We start from the raw sequence: 22030 nt of genomic DNA on the forward strand, positions 1-22030 counted from the left end.
CAGAACAATGTAGTCAGCTAGGAAAATGTTGCTATACAAGGAGGGAGTGTGTGTGAGTGTGGTTGGGGGGGGGGGGGGGGGGGGGGAGCGCTTGCAGGCACTGAATAGCTCTCAAATAGGATTCGTACTAAAGCTAGCAAAGTCCTCAGTCTCATTTATGTGCCTTTCAGTGACTCAGTTCCTCTACTATTCAGTGAGTTGGTAACTTTTCTCCTTAAATTACACAGGCCAATGATTTTTTTAACTTGTTTTACATTGATAGCTGATCTTTATAGGTTTTTATAAGCTGAATCCAAATCTAGCCTTAGTTTTTTTGTATCACCCATAGTTTTCGAGCAATATGCTTTTTGCTTTGTTACAACATAAGGACGGTTTGTATTTACAGTAAGCTACTTAAAACAATGATATGTGTTAATAGCGGTTTCACTTGTTTGCTGGAATTGGTTTGTATTTTATTTCCCTATTTTCTTTGAAGCTTCTTGTGTAGCTTTTTCTACGATGAGTCGCTTGCTGAACGTCACGGTGAAGTGACCAACAGTAGTCCCCCATCATGTTGGTGTTCCAGCAGCCTTGGTAGCGTTTTTCCATCACTTTAATGTCCTTGTGAAAATGCTCTCCTTGCTCCTCACTAACATCTTCCATATTGTCTGGGAAGTAATCAGGATGACTGTTCAAAAAGTGAACTTTCAGACTCATTAAACATCCCAAAGTTTTAAACTTCTTTAACATTGTAGCTACAATAGAAACATATTCTGGGCCTTTTTGATGTCCTAAGAACTTTGTAATAATTTGCTTGAATGATACCCATGTTTCTTTCTCATTTAACGTCATTGTGGATTCAAAGTTAACATCAAACATCAATTTTCTAATGTCAGGTTCGACAAAGATGCCTTATTTTGGTTTAGCTTCTGAAAGGTATGGAAACTTTAGGCAGAGATACTTAAAACATGGTCCATCTTTAGGCAAAGCCTTTACAAACTGTTTCAATAGGCCTAACTTTATATGTAGAGGTAGTAGGAGTATGTTTTTTGGATCTACAACGTTTTTGTGTAGAATGTTGTTCTCATCAGTTTTGAAGACTCCCTTACAGGCCAGTTCTTTCTGCATCAGTGTTGTTCCCTAGCCCTACTGTCCCATTCACACAAGAAACATGGAAATTTGGTTAAGGCACCTTGCTGACCAAGTAGCACGCATGTTACTTTTAGATCACCACATATCATCCAACCATGAGTAGAATAACCTATTTTATTTAGCACTATTTCTAGGTTTTCATAACATTCCTTCATATGTACAGAATGTCCAATATGTATAGATGGATACATGTTACCATTGTGTAATAAAACAGCCTTTAAACTAGCCTCCAGTCTTCCTTTTTGTATTCAATACGAAATTCATTCATCAGACCAGGAATGTCTGGGCAGTACATTAAATCACATTCTTGTTGAAAAAACTTGGAAAATTGCTGTCCTCTTTTTCTGTACATGTATATGCGGGTTCCAACTGCCAATAAGTTCTTTTCTTTTAATCTAGAGCCAAGTAATTCAGCTTTTTCTTTCATTAAGCCCAGATCCCTAACCAAATCATCAGAATGATTTTTTGGTTCATATCATAGGAACAGCAAATCTAAAGTTTTTTTTCCCTCCTTTTTGGACCATTTTCTAAGATCTTCAACACACACATAACATGCCTCATGTGGCACCCAAGATTTACCTTGATCATCAAGTTTAGATCCGAAGTATGATTGATGAACCTTTTTCACAAAGTCTGTAATGTTTCTTTGGTGTTTTTTAATCACTAATTCACCACAAATATAACAAAACAGTAAGCATAGTTTTACAACCATGATTAGACACTGTACTGCGCTCATGTACAGGAAACGGAAAAGTGAGGTTAGGTTGACAGTAAACAAAACACCATCTGTTAACACAAAAATAGAATTTACCTTTTTTTGTCAGCAAATGTTTTTCAGCAGTGCTACTAACTCCATTTACATTCCTTACAACCCCTTTTTAAATTATTTTAACTATATAAAAGCTGTTAAATTCTTTACAAATCGCTTAATTTAATAAATTTAACTGCAAAATGTGAAAAAATTGTGGGTGATACAGGTTTTTAAGGAAAGTTTATTCTATCGTTGGCCTGTGTTATTTACATTCCAGCATACCACTCATATATAAATCTACTCATACAAATTTTGTTTTCTTGTCTGAAGAAATGTGAAAAAGTGTAGGGTGTGGTAGGAGTAACAGCAGGGTTCTCTCTCTCTCTCTCTCTCTCTCTCTCTCTCTCTCTCTCTCTCTCTCTCTCTGCCCGCTGAAGCTGGCACACTTGATCATATTGACAACATGCCCAGTACAGTTCAGCAGGGCTGCATTGTATAGCACATGATGCTAACTATTGTGGGGCACAGTAGCCACAGAATTTTATCCAATTTCGTCTCCATATTAGATTTTATTTGGATGATTCTACTATTTTTACGGCCAGTAAAAACCTCCGATTACTGACTTGAGTTCACTTAGGATGGTTACTGGTCTCCAGACAAATTCAGTCAGACCCAATTCCAACCTTCAAAGACATATTACTTCTGTTGATAGCAATGAACACTCTTCCTCCTATGGTGTCTAAACTGTCTTAACATATATTCCATGTCTCATTTAATTTGTCAGAGCTTCCTACTTTGGGATTCATCCAGCTGTTGGTTCCAAGTCCAATTGGAGTGCAACCAAAGAATATGGCCTAGGATAGTCACAATAAAACTTATACAGTATTTTGAAAACTAACAGGCAAACAACTGGCTTAGGAAAGTGAATCTAAACTAGAACAAACAGACATAAACAAGCAAAAAATTAAAAACAAACAAAAATATTGAAACAAAATTAAGAGGTAGCATCTACATTCATTCAGTGAGCTAAGTAGTTATGAAATCTCTATCAGTCCCTGCAACAGGGCCAAAGGTCATTGCAGAATGCCATGAAGCACTTGCAAGACTAGGGGAAAGCAACAGGGTAAACCTGCTGTGAGTCCCTGCTGACAGACGGGCCAGGACAGGCTTGATAACTCCATTTACTGAACTGGAACCTGGCCTAACAGTCACTAAGGAGAAGGTAAGACCAAAACTACGAAACTGGGTCAGGAGGAATCATCTACAATATTGGACTATGTTACAAAACAAAAACATGGCAAGCAAATGATGTCAATGCTATGTTTCAAGAGAACTTCTGTAATCCTGAACTTTAACAGGAAACAGGCCAAAATCATGGTAAGACTCATCAGTGGCCATAGGAACGTTAAGATGCACATACAGATGATAAGTATAAAGCAATAAGCTGTTAAATGTAGACTATGTGGTGAGGAGGATGAAATTATTACACATCTAATCTCCCAATTCTAAACTCTGAAGGGCAAACCATGCAGAATATTTGGGTCCGTCAAGCCTGAAGAAATCATGTCTAATAAGGAACTAGTAAAATGTCTCCTACTACTAATTAAGGGTACCAGTTGGCTTTACTAGAATCACTGGGAGTGAAACCACACAAAACTCAGTTTTGGTGCAGGCAACATTGGGCTAAGACTAATGTTGTTTTTATCTCCCTGCATAAATCAAACCAAATCAAGAGGTGTGCAACATTCAATGAAAAAACAGTTTAAAGAAGACTGGGAAGAAAATTGATAGAAGAGGAGAAGGAAGAAAAACATGAACATTTGATGGATTATTGGAGGAAGTATAACGCAAACTTTGTGACTTAAATGTGGTCCCAACTTGTAATGAAAGAAGAAGAAAATACGTTGACCAGCAGCTACATGTTCTACTGTGGACAACAACAGATTACAATGTCCCCAGGTGGATTGTGAGCTACAGGAAATGAACATAAAGGATTTAAACATAAAGTAAGTGACAAAGGCTGTTGAAAGTTTTTTGTGATTAATAAAGTTCAGTCACGATTCAACAGTGCAGGCAACTTTTCTCCATGCTTTCAATGCCCAACGGCAATATTCTTCATCCATGTTGCTGCCAGTGTCCTGAGACATGTGGTGAGCAGTGCACAACCTCTGAGTAGAAGTGCTCAATTGATACAGCTATGATCTAGCTGTAACCATACATGCTGATATCACATGTATTTTCCATTCTGCACTCGAATGTCACACCAATGGATAATAACAGCTGTTGACATGTTAGCCATATGGCATCCTGAAGTACACTGATGAGCCAAACAACTGATCACTGCGAGACTGAATATCACCTGCTGGTGTTGTAGGCACATGGCGCAAGGGAAGTATATGTTGTGTGATCAAAAGTATCTGGAAACCCCCCAAAAACGTGTTTTTCACATTAAGTGCATTATGCTGCCACCTACTGCCAGGTACTCCATATCAGTGACCTCAGTAGTCATTAGACATCGTGAGAGAGCAGAATGGGGCGCTCCGTGGAACTCATAGACTTCGAATGTGAGCAGGTGATTGAGTGTCACTTGTGTCATACATCTGTATGCGAGATTTCTACACTCCTAAACATCCCTAGGTCCACTGTTTCCAATGTGATAGTGAAGTGGAAATGTAAAGGGACACGTATAGCACAAAAGCATAAAGGCCAATCAGTTCTGTTGATTGGCAGAGACAGTTGACGGTTGACGTAACGTGTAACAGGCGAGGCGGCGGGGGAGAGGCCTGAGAGAGGCGCAGGGCGGGAGGGTTAGAGGCCTGAGAGAGGCGCAGGGCGGGAGGGTTAGAGGCCTGAGAGAGGCGCAGGGCGGGAGGGTTAGAGGCCTGAGAGAGGCGCAGGGCGGGAGGGTTAGAGGCCTGAGAGAGGCGCAGGGCGGGAGGGTTAGAGGCCTGAGAGAGGCGCAGGGCGGGAGGGTTAGAGGCCTGAGACAGGCCTGAGGGTGAGAGGGTGAGAGGGTGAGAGGCCTGAGAGGGAGAGGGAGAGGGAGAGGGAGAGGGAGAGGGAGAGGGAGAGGGAGAGAGACAGAAAGGGAGAGAGACGGGGTGGGAGAGGTGGAGAGACGGGGTGGGAGAGTTGGAGAGACGGAGAGCGGGAGGGCGAGAGACGGAGAGCGGGAGGGCCAGAGACGGAGAGCGGGAGGGCGAGAGACGGAGAGCGGGAGGGCGAGAGACGGAGAGCGGGAGGGCGAGAGACGGAGAGCGGGAGGGCGAGAGACGGAGAGCGGGAGGGCGAGAGACGGAGAGCGGGAGGGCGAGAGACGGAGAGGGGTAAGAGGGGAGTAGAGGGGAGTAGAGGGGTAAGAGGGGAGTAGAGGGGTAAGAGGGGAGTAGAGGGGTAAGAGGGGAGTAGAGGGGTAAGAGGGGAGTAGAGGGGTAAGAGGGGAGTAGAGGGGTAAGAGGGGAGTAGAGGGGTAAGAGGGGAGTAGAGGGGTAAGAGGGGAGTAGAGGGGTAAGAGGGGAGTAGAGGGGTAAGAGGGGAGTAGAGGGGTAAGAGGGGAGTAGAGGGGTAAGAGGGGAGTAGAGGGGTAAGAGGGGAGTAGAGGGGTAAGAGGGGAGTAGAGGGGTAAGAGGGGAGTAGAGGGGTAAGAGGGGAGTAGAGGGGTAAGAGGGGAGTAGAGGGGTAAGAGGGGAGTAGAGGGGTAAGAGGGGAGTAGAGGGGTAAGAGGGGAGTAGAGGGGTAAGAGGGGAGCAGAGGGGTAAGAGGGGAGCAGAGGGGTAAGAGGGGAGCAGAGGGGTAAGAGGGGAGCAGAGGGGTAAGAGGGGAGCAGAGGGGTAAGAGGGGAGCAGAGGGGTAAGAGGGGAGCAGAGGGGTAAGAGGGGAGCAGAGGGGTAAGAGGGGAGCAGAGGGGTAAGAGGGGAGCAGAGGGGTAAGAGGGGAGCAGAGGGGTAAGAGGGGAGCAGAGGGGTAAGAGGGGAGCAGAGGGGTAAGAGGGGAGCAGAGGGGTAAGAGGGGAGCAGAGGGGTAAGAGGGGAGCAGAGGGGTAAGAGGGGAGAAGAGGGGTAGAAGATGTAGACGGGGAGAGGAGGGCGAGGGTGTAGAGAGGGGGAGGGGATATGAGGGGGAGGGGATATGAGGGGGTGGGGCATAGGAGGGGAGAGCGTAGGAGGGGAACGGCGTAGTGAGGGGAAGGGGGAGGGGCAAAGGGAGAGGGGATGGGAATGGGGAGAAGGGGCAGAGAGAGGGCGAGGTGGCAGAGAGGGGGGGAGGCGGCAGAGAGGGGGGAGGCGGCAGAGAGGGGGGAGGCGGCAGAGAGGGGGGGAGGCGGCAGAGAGGGGGGAGGCGGCAGAGAGGGGGGAGGCGGCAGAGAGGGGGGAGGCGGCAGAGAGGGGGAGGCGGCAGAGAGGGGGAGGCGGCAGAGAGGGGGAGGCGGCAGAGAGGGGGAGGCGGCAGAGAGGGGGAGGCGGCAGAGAGGGGGAGGCGGCAGAGAGGGGGAGGCGGCAGAGAGGGGGAGGCGGCAGAGAGGGGGAGGCGGCAGAGAGGGGGAGGGGGCAGACAGGGGGAGGGGGCAGAGAGGGGGAGGGGGGTAGCGATTGGGAGGGGGGTAGCGATTGGGAGGGGGTAGAGATTGGGAGGGGGTAGAGATTGGGAGGGGGTAGAGATTGGGAGGGGGTAGAGATTGGGAGGGGGTAGAGATTGGGAGGGGGTAGAGATTGGGAGGGGGTAGAGATTGGGAGGGGGTATAGATTGGGAGGGGGTATAGATTGGGAGGGGGTATAGATTGGTAGGGGGTATAGATTGGTAGGGGGTAGAGATTGGTAGGGGGTAGAGATTGGTAGGGGGTAGAGATTGGTAGGGGGTAGAGATTGGTAGGGGGTAGAGATTGGGAGGGGGTAGAGATTGGGAGGGGGTAGAGATTGGGAGGGGGTAGAGATTGGGAGGGGGTAGAGATTGGGAGGGGGTAGAGATTGGGAGGGGGTAGAGATTGGGAGGGGGTAGAGATTGGGAGGGGGTAGAGATTGGGAGGGGGTAGAGATTGGGAGGGGGTAGAGATTGGGAGGGGGTAGAGATTGGGAGGGGGTAGAGATTGGGAGGGGGTAGAGATTGGGAGGGGGTAGAGATTGGGAGGGGGTAGAGATTGGGAGGGGGTAGAGATTGGGAGGGGGTAGAGATTGGGAGGGGGTAGAGATTGGGAGGGGGTATAGATTGGGAGGGGGTATAGATTGGGAGGGGGTATAGATTGGTAGGGGGTATAGATTGGTAGGGGGTATAGATTGGTAGGGGGTATAGATTGGTAGGGGGTAGAGATTGGGAGGGGGTAGAGATTGGGAGGGGGTAGAGATTGGGAGGGGGTAGAGATTGGGAGGGGGTAGAGATTGGGAGGGGGTAGAGATTGGGAGGGGGTAGAGATTGGGAGGGGGTAGAGATTGGGAGGGGGTAGAGATTGGGAGGGGGTAGAGATTGGGAGGGGGTAGAGATTGGGAGGGGGTAGAGATTGGGAGGGGGTAGAGATTGGGAGGGGGTAGAGATTGGGAGGGGGTAGAGATTGGGAGGGGGTAGAGATTGGGAGGGGGTAGAGATTGGGAGGGGGTAGAGATTGGGAGGGGGTAGAGATTGGGAGCGGGTAGAGATTGGGAGGGGGTAGAGATTGGGAGGGGGTAGAGATTGGGAGGGGTTAGAGATTGGGAGGGGTTAGAGATTGGGAGGGGTTAGAGATTGGGAGGGGTTAGAGATTGGGAGGGGGTAGAGATTGGGAGGGGGTAGAGATTGGGAGGGGGTAGAGATTGGGATGGGGTAGAGATTGGGATGGGGTAGAGATTGGGATGGGGTAGAGATTGGTATGGGGTAGAGATTGGGATGGGGTAGAGATTGGGATGGAGTAGAGATTGGGAGGGGGAGGTAGAAATGGGGAGGGGGAGGAGAGGGGGGAGGGGGGAGTGGTGAGGGGGAGAGTAATATTTTACTGCCTCAGCCGTTAACAATACCCACTAATCTCTGGCAGTAATGTGCACTGATTTGCATAAAGTCGAACTTTTTCATTAATGAAAAACAAAAATATTTGTTAATATGCATAAAGTGCTACTTGATGTGTTTAGATAGGGTCAGAGGTCAACAACCAGTTTCTAACATACAGATGTTGTATCAGACTGGAAATCATAAAACTAAATGGAACCAAAACAGTCAGCAATGTTGCTTGGAATAGTGTTACTCACTATCAATACCAATATAAATGTAGCACAGTGTCTACTACTAAAATGTGAATATACAGTCACAAAATTTGCCCCTTTTTAGAAATTCTCACTTGTTTTTCCCGTCTGACTAAAAAACAACAATAAATAGTATCTTTATACTAGTATTAGAAATTTTACCATTTGGTCATCATCAGAGAAATCCTCTTCTGGATGTCTTTCATTTCTGCCATTTTCGTCCTCCCCTTTGTGATTTGGTTTTGAATCAGTGTGCTAAAACAAACAAAATAATTTTCATAAATTCAATTAAATTTGTATACTGTAATGACAGGTAATAAGTATGAAATATCATTTAACTTAGTTTATATTTATTGTCAATTTTTTACTCATTGTCCCTTTTTGTTAAGGAATTTGATCTCCATTAACACATTTTTGACTGGTAGATGTGTACCATATGATAGGTAATAAGTATGTGTCTTCTCCATCCCCTCTTCGTTACAATTGTCATATCTTTCTAAGACAATGTAGTCTACATTTACAGAACGGGAGTGCACGACTGCACTGAATCAAGTCTCTAACAGGATTACTACATGAAGGTATATATCTTAAAATATATGGTAGAACTCATGAAGACCTACATCTGTGTCTACTTCTACACAGATACTCCACATGCCACCATACATCAGAGGGTTCGCTGTAACTCTACTAGTCATTTCCCTTCATGTTCCACTCGCAAACAGAGCAAGGGAAAAACGACTGTCTACATGCCTCCGTATGTGCCCTCATTTTTGTGTCTTATCTTCGTGGTCCTTACACAAAGTGTATGTCAACAGCAGTAGAATTGTTCAGCAGTCAGATTCAAATGCCAGTTATCTAAATTTTCTCAGTAGCGTTTCTCGAAAAGAACATCGCCTTCCCTTCAGGGATTCCCATTTGAGTTCCTGAAGAATGTCAATAATATTTAAGTGTTGTTCGAACCTACTGATAATAAATCTAGCAGCCCACCTCTGCACTGCTACAGATCCCAAACACTCAAGCAGTACTCAAGAATAGGTCGCACCAGCATCCTATAAGTGGTCTCCTTTACAGGTGAACCACTCTTTCCCAAAATTCTCCCAATAAACCGAAGTCGACCATTCAGATACCCGACCACAGTTCCAACATGCTCTTCCCACCTCACATCGCTTTGCAACGTTACGCTCAGATGTTTAAATGACTACATCAAGCAGGACACTAGTAATACTATATCTGAACATTACAAGTTTGATCTTCCTACTGATCTACATTAACTTACATTTTTCCACATTTAGGAATAACTGCCATTCATCACACAACTAGAAATTTTCTCCATGTCATCTTGTATCTTCCTCCTGCCACTCAACTTCGACATCTTACCATACACCATGACATAATCAGCAAACAACCACAGACTGCTGCTCACCCTGTCTGCCAAATTATTTATGTATATAGAGAACAACAGTGGTCCTATCACACTTCTCTGGAGCACTCCTGACAAAACCCTTGCGCCAGATGAACACTTGCCATTGAGGAAAACATACTGGGTTCAATTATTTAAGAAGTCTTTCAGCTACTCACATATCTGTGAACTTATTCCACATGCATGTACCTTCATTAACAACCTGCAATGGGGGACTATGTCAAATGCTTTCCAGGAATCTAAAAACATGGGATACGCCTGTTGCCCTTTATCCATAGTTCTCAGTATATCATGTGAGAAAAGGGCAAGCCTAGTTTTGCATGAACAATGCTTTCTAAATCGATGCTGATTCTCAGACATAAGTTTCTCAGTCTCGAGATAATTTATTATATTCAAACTGAGAATACGTCCAAAGATTCTGCAGCAAACGGAAGTTACGGATATTTGTTTGGAATTTTGCAGATTTGTTCTTTTACACTTCTTATATACTGGAGTCATCTATGCCTTTTAACAGTCGTTTGCGACTTTGTGCTGGGTGAGAAATTCACGATAAATGAAAGCTAGGTACGTGGTCAATGCCATAAGGTACTCTGTAGAATTGAACTAGGATTCCACCTGGACCTGGTGATTTATTTAGTTTCAAATCTTTTTTTCCTATGCTAATAACTAGTACAGTGAACCTGGAATAGTTTTTGACTTTTGGTTCTACATGCTGATATTATCTTCTAATTGTGGGAGGGGCGAGATGCGGCGGGAGAGGGGGGTTAAAGCTCAAACCGGGGCAGGTAGGAAGAGAGATGTTGCGACTACGGTCATCTAGTTTTGCAGCAGTTGTGAAGGAAAGGGGAGGAAAGCGGCAGTATGAAAACTAATCTTGCTAAATAGAACAAATTTAATCTGCACACAACAGCAGTATAAGCTGGATAAAATAAATGATAACAGAGGGTACCATTAATGTTAGTAACAATAATGAAAGTAACACAAGCGAAAATATAATAAGTTCCTAAGCAATAAATGGAATTTAATTTAAATTAGCATAGTAATCAATATTGTAATTTAAACCAGTAAATATCTTCTTCTTTTTCTTGTGCTTTGAAAGGGTGCAAAAGCTTTCTAAATGTTTGTGAATTGTGCAGCTGAGTTGTGATTTGGGTACTAGCCCTGTATTCAGGTGGTCAGGTGTGGGAAACTGTCTAAAAACTACATCCACAATGGACAGCACACAAGTTTTCATCGTTAATCCATCGGGCAGATTCGATCCAGGGTTGGCGCAACTGCCTGACTCACAGAAGCATTGCCCTCACAAGCGGTAATCTCTGAGTAGGTAGTTAACCAGTGAATAAGTTAGTAAATTATAGCAAACTATGCTCTAGAGTAACAATAAAGACACAAAGACAGAGCTAGTAGCTGTACAAGTTGACAAGTTCTTAGTTATCAAGTTCATTTGCTTTACTAATGGATATTTTTCAGCATCTATCCTCGCCATTATCCTGCCATTACTTGTCAACAAATTTGTAGCCCAAATCTGGAGATGCCACTTTTAAAAAAAAATTTTATCATTCGGAAGTGATGTCCTTGGGTACTGTCAGACCTGACATCATGAGTTTCTTCTTGGCTTTGAAGATTTCATATCTTTTCCTATATGGTACAAAAATCACAATTATAAATCAATATTGTGTAGTTCCTGGAGTCCTACACCCAATTCTATGATTTCTGATTACAGAATACAATGTATGTATATTTGTTCTCATTTCAAGTTCTTACTATTAAAAAAGGTATCTTAATAGTAAATATTTTATTTTTCCATTTTGTGCACTTTTCAATGCTGCATGGTAATATGTCAACCACATCACCTTCACCTGTAAGAACTTCAAGCAATGCATGGTATCATTTTACCAAATTTCATATGAAACCAATATGCTGTTACTGGCAGCAAGTAATTTCCTTTTTTTATGGCTCCTCATCAGACTTGATGAGACCTTTTAAGTTGACGCATTCAACTTTACCTCTGGAACAATGGATGGCAACAACCTCCCCAAGACTGCCATCAAATGACGATTTTTCTGCAGAAACTTGATTTCTCATTAATCATCCTCACTGTTGTTGATTTCCACCTCTCAGATGTAGTTCTCCTTGGAGGAAGTCAAAGTGAGTCTTAATCTCTATCCAGCCTGTTACAGTCATCTGATTAAGGACGAAGTCCTGATTTATTTTCTTCTGCTATGTCCTCATCCTTAACTGCTTTTTGTTTCCATTTACAGCAATCCATTAATTAACATTTTAATGTTATAAATCTGATTACATTAAATAAAGTATGACAAACATAAAACTCTGACAAATCATTTGCAAAGAACACCGCCCTTTTTATATAGCTGAAGGCAGACGCAATTGCATATATCCCCCCCCCCCCCTCCAAAGAAAAAAATCACACCCATAGGGTGTATCATAATTAATGACATAAGGAGCAAAAAAGTGTATAAGAGCTATGAGCACTACTTCATTTTCGATACTGTGAAACAAATCTGTTCTACTGCAAGCTGTTTTTGGATTCCACATTTTGAGAGGTGACCAGTAAACATGGGCTCTAAAATGCACACCTTAAGAGCTATGAGCATTTGTTCATCTCCACTACGGTGAAATACAGCCCTTCTACTGAAAGAAGTGCTCATAGAACTTCAAGTATACATTTTAGAGCCCATGTTTACAAAACATTTTTGCTTCTAATGCCATGTAATTTCACCTGTAAATGTTTATGTCATTTATTATGATGCACCCTGTACATACAACAGAAATATGTAAGAACCGAAAACAACACATTGCCATGCCCAATTCAATGTAGGTATCACACTAGCATTGAAAACAGCTTCCAGTCATCTTGGAATGGAGCAATACAAGTCCTGTATGGTTTTTGCAGGAATTTTATATTATTCTTCCTGCAAAATAGTGACAAGTTCAGGTAATGACGATGGAGGTGCATACCGATCACGCACACTTCTCTTAAAAGTAGACCACAAAGGCTCAATAATACTGAGATATGGTGACCATGGTGCATGGGAGGTGTGACACTTCACCCCCTCACTCACAAAACCAGTCCTGGATAACGCGGGTTGTGTGAACAATGGTCCTATTATCTTGGGACACAGCATCATCACTGGGGAACAAACATTATACAATGGTCTGGACCTGATCATCCAAGATGGTCACATAATCTTTGGCAGTAATGCAACCTTGCAGAGTAACTGTGGCGTCCATGGAATATCACAATATGGCTGTCCAAATCATCACTGAACCCCCACCATGTTCCACTCTTGGGACATAAAGTCAGCCTAAAGTTAAAAACAGTATGAAACAAGGCTCAGCCAATCAAATGACTTTCATCCATTGTTCCACAGTGCAGATTTTATGGTTTCCGCACCACGTTTTCCTGTTACAGGCATTTGCATCATCTGATGAGCAGTTTTGAAATTCCAGCTTGCTGCTTATGGAAGTCCATTTGTGTTGTTTTCGTGCTGACAATTCACGTTTGCAACATCCAGTTGTGTTCTGTAGTGACTAGTTGTGTTCTGTAGTGACTTTTGCAGCTATCATCCTCTTATTTTTCATCACAACCCTGTTAAATGAGCATCAGTTATCAGCACTCAACACACACTTTCATCTGCATTGTGATTTAGCAGATGATGGTTTTTCACTTTCCTTATGAACACACTTCACTCTTCATTTATGTCCGAGCATGCATTTCTCACTGTGTTCCCATATTTTGTCCAAACCCATATAATTTACCAAGTTTATCAAATGTTATTAAATTCTCTAATGCACAGCCTGTATCAGGAGTTATCTGATAGAGTTAAAAATGATACCGCTGGACAGAGGCAGTTTGGCACACCTCTGATGGGTGTGACAAATATAAATATTATTTTCACTGTACTCATAGCACATTTTATAGACAAGAAGACTCAAAGTAATACCTTTTAAAGAGCTTCCACTTCAAAGAAAGACACACTGCACAAAGGATTTTAAATCAGATAAGGGTTGTATCACAAAACATAATATTGATTTTAAAATCACTGCCATAATAATGGACAATGTTTCAAATACAAAATCAGCTGCCACACTTTTCAATCTTCCATAGATCTCATGCTTTATACATTCTTTACATCTCGTTATACAACACACTAGACACCACAGACACCTCTCACGAAATCCACTTGACTTAACCCTTTCCTGGGCACATTTTTTGTAGCTATTCAGTGAAGATAATTTTTTTGCTATCCTGTTAGAAATGATATCAACTGCCTGTATTTATTTTTTGATAATTTTATTTTTGTGATTTAGGACCAAAGACTATCATGGTACATATATCATCATGGCACCTTTGTGAGGTACTAGAACAAGTGGTGATGGATTTCCCACTTCCCTTTTGTGTGCTGTTATGTATTGCCATTACACATTAAAAAAGTAATGAACAGTGTTTTCTGTTTTTATTTTATGTTTTCTTTTACTTTATTTAAAAAAAATATTTGTAACCAATATTAAAGTTTACTCACCACAATGTAGAACTATCCTTGAAACTTTATCACACAATAAAGGTATGAGCCGATACTTGTCGCAACAATGTATATTGCAAAAGCAAAGCAACATGTTCCAACAACAGTAGTGATCACACGATAAACAGGAACTGATTGTTGTAGCAGTTTTCATTCACCTGATGCAGTGTTCTACCAAAAGATGTCAGGCATTGTCAGAGGTGATAAAACATATTCCCAAAAGCTTTAAAATAGCCCTAAGTTGGTGGTAAGTATGCTTCCCAAGGATCAAAAATGACAGAATAATTCGTGGGAAGTATACTTCCCATGCCCCTTCCAGAAACTAAGTTGGTGGTAAACATACTTCCCAACAACTATTTAAACACCATTGTTCGGTGGGATATATAGTGTACTTCCCACAGTCCTGAAGGCCATATTTCGCAACAAACAGAAACTACAGCTGGTGCAGCTGCCACTAGATGCCAAGAGTGTACAGAAGTGGTAACACACATCCGCTTAAATGCTGTAAGGAAATATGTTTAGGGGGAAGTATATACCCCACGGCCTGCGAAAGAGTTAAGCAACTTCTGCATTTTTTTTTATTATTTTTTTTTTAAAGAGAGAAGACAGTGGAGTTTGCTTCAAGGATTGTCAGTGGTCTGGAGTTATTTACAACAAATTGATTTTCAGGCAATTGTACAGGATCCTCGATTCAAAATGCAATCATTTGCAGACAAAATCACATTCCAGAACTACTACACCAAAATTATAGAACACAAAAGAGAGTTGGTTGTTCAACAAGAACAAACATACATACATACATACATACATACATACATACATACATAACTGTCCAAACAGTAACCAGCATAATGGTTAGAAATTCTTAAATTTGGGAGGAGTTCAATGAAAGCATCAGTCAGCACCTAACAAGTCACTACCCAAGGTCTGTGGCGATTGCTGTACTAGGCAAATATTTATATGACGCATATTTTCCCAAAAGCAGTGATTCGTTAAGTTGGTGGGAAACTAGAAAACTATTCTATCCAATGCTCTACCAAATGGTTATGCAAAGAGTATGCACCTTAGCATTGTCAGTGCTGTGGGAGAGTATGTTTTTCAAAGTAGAACAAATACGTACAAAGCAAAGAAACCAACTGACTTGAAGTAAAACTGGTCAAATTTTGTTTCTAAATTACAACCTAATTTTTTCACTTTGACACATGTAATGTCATTTTGATCATAAACAATGACTGTAGGTGATTTAAGGATTCCAGTTATGTTGTAGTTCTCATACTGCATTCTGCTTTAAATAAAATTATCTAAACTTAACAAGAATCAGTTTTATTTTTATAATTTCCCTGGTGAATGGAAAAACTCAGAATTTTGTTACAATATTTTTAATTGTTATTGAAGACAAAAAGTGTGAATTCTCTGATTTTTTTTACATTAAAAGGGATGCAATGAAAACTTATTACTCCACTTTCTACATTCTTTCAAAACAGGACCAAATCAGGTAAAACTGCAGATACTGACCACATCTGAGAAGAATGCTTGTGGCAGATATGTGGCTGCGAGTGGAATGGCGTGGTTTAGACAGGGCGGTATGCATTGCTCTACAAACATTTTCACAAATGAAATTATCTGGAAATTGTAACTGTGACTTACCTGAAGCAGTTCAAGGAATGTAAATATATTAAACTGTCTGACAATTTAGTGCCCTGACATGCCCAAAATAATGTTTTACCCAGAATCCAGTCCAAATCCGAAAACAAGATTGTCAATAAAATATAACACTTAGTATTGAAAGCACAATTACTGCGCATACCAATGTACATCCAGAACAAAACTTAACTCCTGCATGGAGAATGCTGCTTATTTGTACAAACACTGAATATTCCAGAAGATTCAAGCACTATAAATGTAAGAAATTTCAAGAAGTTTCCAGACATCATAAATATAAATGACAAATAATTGTGGGTAATCATGTTTGAACTGGCAACCTGCAGAACACTAGCCTGTGACACACACTGCTATACCAAACTGCATCCATTACACTTTGTGACACTGCTTCCTCTTGAGGGGAAACAGTGACCCACTGTTCCAGAAGTTCTCAATGGAGACAACTACAGCACCCTGGATCTAGAACTTCTCAATGATCCTCCCTATGGCAGTGGAGTCAAGATTCTCAAATTCTGTTCATGTCGTCACATCCTCTTCCCAATGACGAGCATTTGCACCAGCCCTTCCTGTCAAAGCTTCACAATTGTAAACCTTGTCTTCAGTTTCCTCAAATGAAAAATCCCCATCGCCATTCTTAGCCTCAGGACTGTAGTAGAGCTTCATACATAGGACTTGGAAGATATCTCTTTGCTTTTGTCTTCTCAATGAAGGGTCATAATTGTCAACTTCATATGTGACGTATCGCAAGCGATGAAGGATATGGTACAGTCTAAAGTAGTGCTTTAGTAACTTTCTGACTGGCGCACTTTCATTTTCAGCAGATGCATGAAAATCCATACTGAGTCTCCTGGGATGTATTTCACTGGCCAGTACTTGGCATTATAGCAACATCGGTCTTCCTCCTGGGCTTTCAGAGCCTGTACGAGAACCAGCATTTCAGACTTGCAACAGTGGAACATAAAGAGTGGAGTGGTGGAAGTATATAGTGTCTCACTTAGCTGTGTCATATGCAAAGAACATGATGAGCAGTACTGTCTGCCAATCTATCTTTTCGAAAGCAAAGTACATCAAGAGCATATCTGCCAGTGTCTTATTAAAGCACTGGGGGGGGGGGGGGGGGGGGGGGGGGGGTGATAGGTGGCTGTCATCCTGCAGGTGATGTCAAATTGTGAAATTACCTCTGATACCAGTCTCGACTGGAAAACTTTTCCACAATCCGAGGTCATCACACGAGTAACTCCATGTTTCAAAATGATGTCTTCTAGAGTGCACTTAATTTCTGCAGCTTCAGCAGGCGATACAGCTTTGGTGACAGTATAGCTGGTGAGGTAGGTATAGCAGTACTACCTACAGAATCACATTTGTCGATTTTGGGAAACTCCCCAAGAGGGCAACTCAAGTTCCACGGAATGGTACTGTTGCTTGCAGCAGCTCCCAACAACTGGGAAGTAACCAGTTTTGTGACATTTTATGTGTTCCTAAATAGAAGTGAATTATATTGTTTTATCCAGGTGATTTGGCAGTTTAGTTGTTGGATTTCTGCATGTTAATTTAATATTTACTACACACAGTTCTCAAATTTTCATTTGTGTCAGAATGTAAATCGATTTTGTGACATTTTAAAAGTTCTTAACCAGGAATGAGTTATTTAGTCTCATCTGTGTGCTCTGGTAGTCTAATATTTGAATCTCTGCATGTTAATTGACCATATTTACCTGATTATAAGACAAGGATTTTTTTTTCCAAATTCGTCATTCAAAAAATGCAGGTCATCTTAAATTTGCAGAGTAAACGATGACTGCTAAGGTCAATTTCTTACAATGTTTAATAGATTAGCACAGAAGTTCTCTTACATTTACAGATGAAACTTTGGCTACTGAGCTTTTGCACAAATTTATTTTTCACAATCCCAAAGGATAAGGCATATCAAATTATACTTGTGTTTGAATACACTCAAGATTTCTCAATACACGAAAGTGCTCGATACAGTATCAGGTTTGTTTGAATAATCACATGATATTTGACATGCAGCACTACTGCAAGGTACACGCGAGAAAATATGAACTAGCCATTACAACTATCTAATGCTCCGCTTAAAATTGACGATTTTGTGAAACAAAGGAGGAAATAACATTATATTCTATCAGTTTACAAAATTTTGTTATATTTTAAGAGGTTTGCAATAAAAGTTTTCATGCACTTATGGACCATATACTTACACTTGTGCTGTTTTTTGAGTAAAGGTAACATCCAAAGGTAGAAATCTTTTCGTTTAAAAACCATTACTTAATTCTGAACCCTGGTCAATATTTTACTTAATTTTGAGAAACAATGATTTACCAAGTGGGTTGCAAATGAGAAATTCAGTCACTATACACATTTTAGAATACCGGAGAAAATTGTTACAAGCTTTCAATCAGCTTTAGAACAACATGACATCCAGATGAAATGAAAAGGGAAATTAATCCAGAATGAAATGTCTAACAAACGACATAAATCATATTAAACTGACTGTAATTGTTGGTGTGAAAATAAATTACTGTGGAAAGAACCGCTGTGCAGACAATGAGAACAGATGTCACTAGATTGTAGGACAAACTAAAGTTTAAGAATTGTGCTGAATAGTGACTATGATCTTTTATTTGCATATTAGTTGCTGCTGTTACATGTGACCTGCATCCTAGAAGATATTGTGGTCCATATTTTACTGTTGCCTAAACACAGCACTACGGAAAGTTGGAGGTGGAACAGCGACCGAGGTAGGGACAAGGCTGCTAAGGAGGGGAAGAAAGCCAATGTGCACTCTGTGTGCATAAGTGCATGGTGAAGGGGAGTGTTGAGCAGACAGAAATTTTCTTGTGCAGCCAACCATTAACCATAGGAATCTATAATGTGGACTTCGGATGTTTATGGGCATCAGTGATGTTTAAACTGCAGTTTGCCTGCCATTTACACTCAATCAAATTGATTTTAGAACTGAACAAACAGTCAACAATAACATAAATTTTTGCAGGAAACGCTAGAAGTTAAGTGGGGTCCTGTGGCATACTTAAACATGTTTCATGCAGCCATGTCGTCAACAGTCTCTGTGAGGTATGATGGGAACAACTGGGGAAGGGGGGGGGGAGGAGGAGGCGGTGGAGAGGGGGCCGGGGGGGGGGGGGGGGCGTGTGTCAGCTGCTGGTTCTACATAGCCAATGAAAGAGCAGCAGGCAGACCATATGTTTGGAAGAACATATATTGTAACATTCTCACATCAATATAGAAATGAAATCCGCTGTGTGTTCAGGAAAACAAAAGCTGTGTTCTTGGGTTCCACAGTCTCCATTTTCACAAGTGTTCAGCTGTTTCTTCCAAGTATGTTGTGATTTCTGAGGTTGCAGATTGCACACTTGGAAGAAACTGCGGAATACTTGTGAAAACGGAGACATAAATTTCACAGCTGTTCTGTTAGAGCGATGATGATGATGATGATGATAAAAAAGAATGTAACAATTTCTTTTTGTTTACTTTATTTCTCCTTGTTTTATCAAACTGTAGACAATCAATAAATGGCATAAATTTAGAATAGGTGTAATGTAACCTTTTTAGACACATCCCTTACATGAATAAAAGTCTGTAATTTTGATTAGTCAGAATATGTTAAAAATAACTCTCTATCAATAAGCCTCTTAAAAAGAGAAGTCATCTTAAATTCAAGATCATCTTCTGCTCGTGTAAATACGGTAACTTACTTACACAGTTCTTGCATTTTTGTCAGTGTCTATGGTAGAGTTTCATAGCACATGTTGATAACTGTTTGTTTGTCTTTGTAGTGTAGTTTTCCAGAGTCTTTAGTATCGATAGGAACTGTAATTGCAGTGTGCAAATGCGAGCTGAGTTGGTGACACTTCGCTTTCAGCTCCGGGCTGTGCTCGCTTTGGTTACACAGCCCGAGGCTGCACTGAATGGGCATCACTGTTGTGAACCAGCTGTGGGGATTCAACGGATGGCCCAGTGCAACCTACAAGTCCGCTGATCTGTCCGCACCAGTGTCCAGCACAGTAACTGTTCACATTGAGGTTGACCTCTCATCTGTGGTTGATTGGGAGGTCACCTTGGGGTGCGGAAAGTGCCAAGAGACTTCGCAGGGGGTCGAAATAAGGCCTTCCCAGTTAGTCTGACAAACAAGTTGCAGGTGCTGTCTGTGGCTGACATTGTCCCTCAGCCAGCTGCAGTTCCTTGTCCTGTTTAAGTAGAAACCTCTCAGCCTGCAAGATCTGGGCACTCACAGAGTGTACAATTATTGGTAGTTGGGAGGTCCAATATTAGGCAGATTATGAGGACCCTTAGGAACATAGCTACTAAGGAGAGGAAGAAAGCCAATGTGCATTCCGTGTGCATACCGGGTGGAGTCATTTCAGATGTGGAATGGGTCCTTCCAGATGCCATGAAGAGCATAGGGTGTAGCCAACTGCAGGTGGTGGCTAATGTTGGTACCAATGATGTGTGTTTGCTTTGGATCAGAAGAGATTCTGTCTGGTTTCATGCGGCTATCAGGAGTGGTAAAGGCTTCCAGTCTTGCTTGTGACATGAAAGCAGAGCTCTCCATTTGCAGCACAGTCAACATGACCAATTGCAGGCCTCTGGTACAGAGCTGAGTGGAGGGCCTAAATCAGAGGCTCAGACAGTTCTGTGACTGTGTAAGGCAGCATATTCCTCGACTTGAGCTATAGGGTGGTGAGTTTTCAGGTTTCACTAAATAGGTCAGGAGTCCATTGCGCGCAGGAGACAGCTACACGGGTAGCATGGGCTGTTTGGCATGGAGTGGACGGTTTTTTAAAGTTACAAGGTCTCCGGAAAACACAAAATGGGCTTCAGTCTCAAAGGGTGCAAGTTGAACACAGGAAGAACGTAGCTCTAGGAACCATTTGCATAACAGCTGTAAATTATTGTAGCTGTATTGGAAAAGTACCAGAGCTCCAATGCTAACAGAAAGCACTGATGCTCAAATAGTTTTAGGCACTGAAAGATGGCTGAAGCTCAGAGATAAGTTCAGCCAAAATTTTTGGAAGGACCTAACAGTGTTAAGAAATGACAGACTATATACAGTCAGTGGTGGCAGGTTTGTTGCGGTTAGAAGTAGTTTATCTTGTAGTGAAATGGAAGTAGATAGTTCCAGTCAGTTAGTGTGGGCAGACGACATTCTTGGTAACTGGAATAAAATAATAATTGGACCCTTTTAGTGACCTCCCAACTCATATGATACAGTTGGTACAAGGTTCAAAGAAAACTTGAGTCAAAATTCAAACAAGTACCCAACTCACTCAATTATACACTGATCAGCCAGAACATTATGAGCACCTACCTAACAGCATTCCTGTAAATTCTGGGGAGATGGGCAATGAGCTCTGAGGCCACTTTCAATCACATCCCAGATGTTTTTGATCAGGTTCAGATCTGTCAAGAGGGGGCCAGCACATCAGTTGGAAATCACCTCTGTGTTCCTCGAACCACTCCATCACACTCCTCGCCTTGTGGTATGGCCACATTATCTTGTAAAAAAAAAAAAAGAAGGAAAGAGGCCACTGCTGTCGGGAAACATGATCGTTATGAAGGGGTGTACATAGTCTGCTACCATGATGCCTTGCACGAGTTCCACTGGACCCATGGATCCCCATGCAAATGTTCCCCAGAGCATAATGGAACCACTGCCAGCTTGTCTCCATCCCACAGTACAGGAGTTAAGGTGCTGTTCTCCAAGAAGACGATGGACTTGTGCCCTCCCATTGGCATGATGAAGGTAGCGGGATTCTTCAGATCATACAATACTCTGCCACTGCACCAACGTCCAATGCTGATAGTCATGTGCCCGTTTCAGTTGTACTTGCCAACGTTGTGGTGTTAACATTGGTACATGCATGGGTCATCTGCTGCCGAGCCCCATCTTTAGGAGTGTTTGGTGCGCTGTGTGTTGAGACACACCTGTACTCTGCCCAGAATTAAAGTCAGATGTTAATTCCACCACAGTTTGCTGCCTGTTCTATTTTACCAGTCTGCCCAGTCTACAATGTCCAACACCTGTAAAGTGGTGACTGCCCAACCCCATGATGCCTGGATGTAGTTTCATCTTGGTTTCACCAAATGTTGAAGACACTCACCACAGCACTCATCAAACACTCGACAAGTCATGTAGTTTCTGAAATGCTTGTGCCACGCCTCTGGGCCACACAACCTGCTCTCATTTGAACTCAGATAGAGCGTGCACCTTCCCCATTCTAAACATGGACAGAAAGCTCACTGATACTACATGCAACATGCATGTGTTTGACTAGCAGTC

General features: G+C 42.3%; 1 protein-coding gene across 2 annotated transcripts in view; it reads right to left on the bottom strand.

The window, feature by feature from the left end:
• Positions 1 to 22030, bottom strand: part of LOC126297514 (protein capicua homolog) — a 329900-nt gene that overhangs the window by 160234 nt on the left and 147636 nt on the right. For both annotated transcript variants that reach the window (XM_049988400.1, XM_049988401.1), the window contains one exon: positions 8248 to 8340. In XM_049988400.1, the coding sequence (XP_049844357.1) occupies positions 8248 to 8340 (93 nt within the window). The remainder of the gene's footprint in view (positions 1 to 8247; positions 8341 to 22030) is intronic.

This window comes from Schistocerca gregaria, chromosome X, assembly GCF_023897955.1.
Source record: "Schistocerca gregaria isolate iqSchGreg1 chromosome X, iqSchGreg1.2, whole genome shotgun sequence".
In the NCBI taxonomy this organism is placed as follows: domain Eukaryota; kingdom Metazoa; phylum Arthropoda; class Insecta; order Orthoptera; family Acrididae; genus Schistocerca; species Schistocerca gregaria.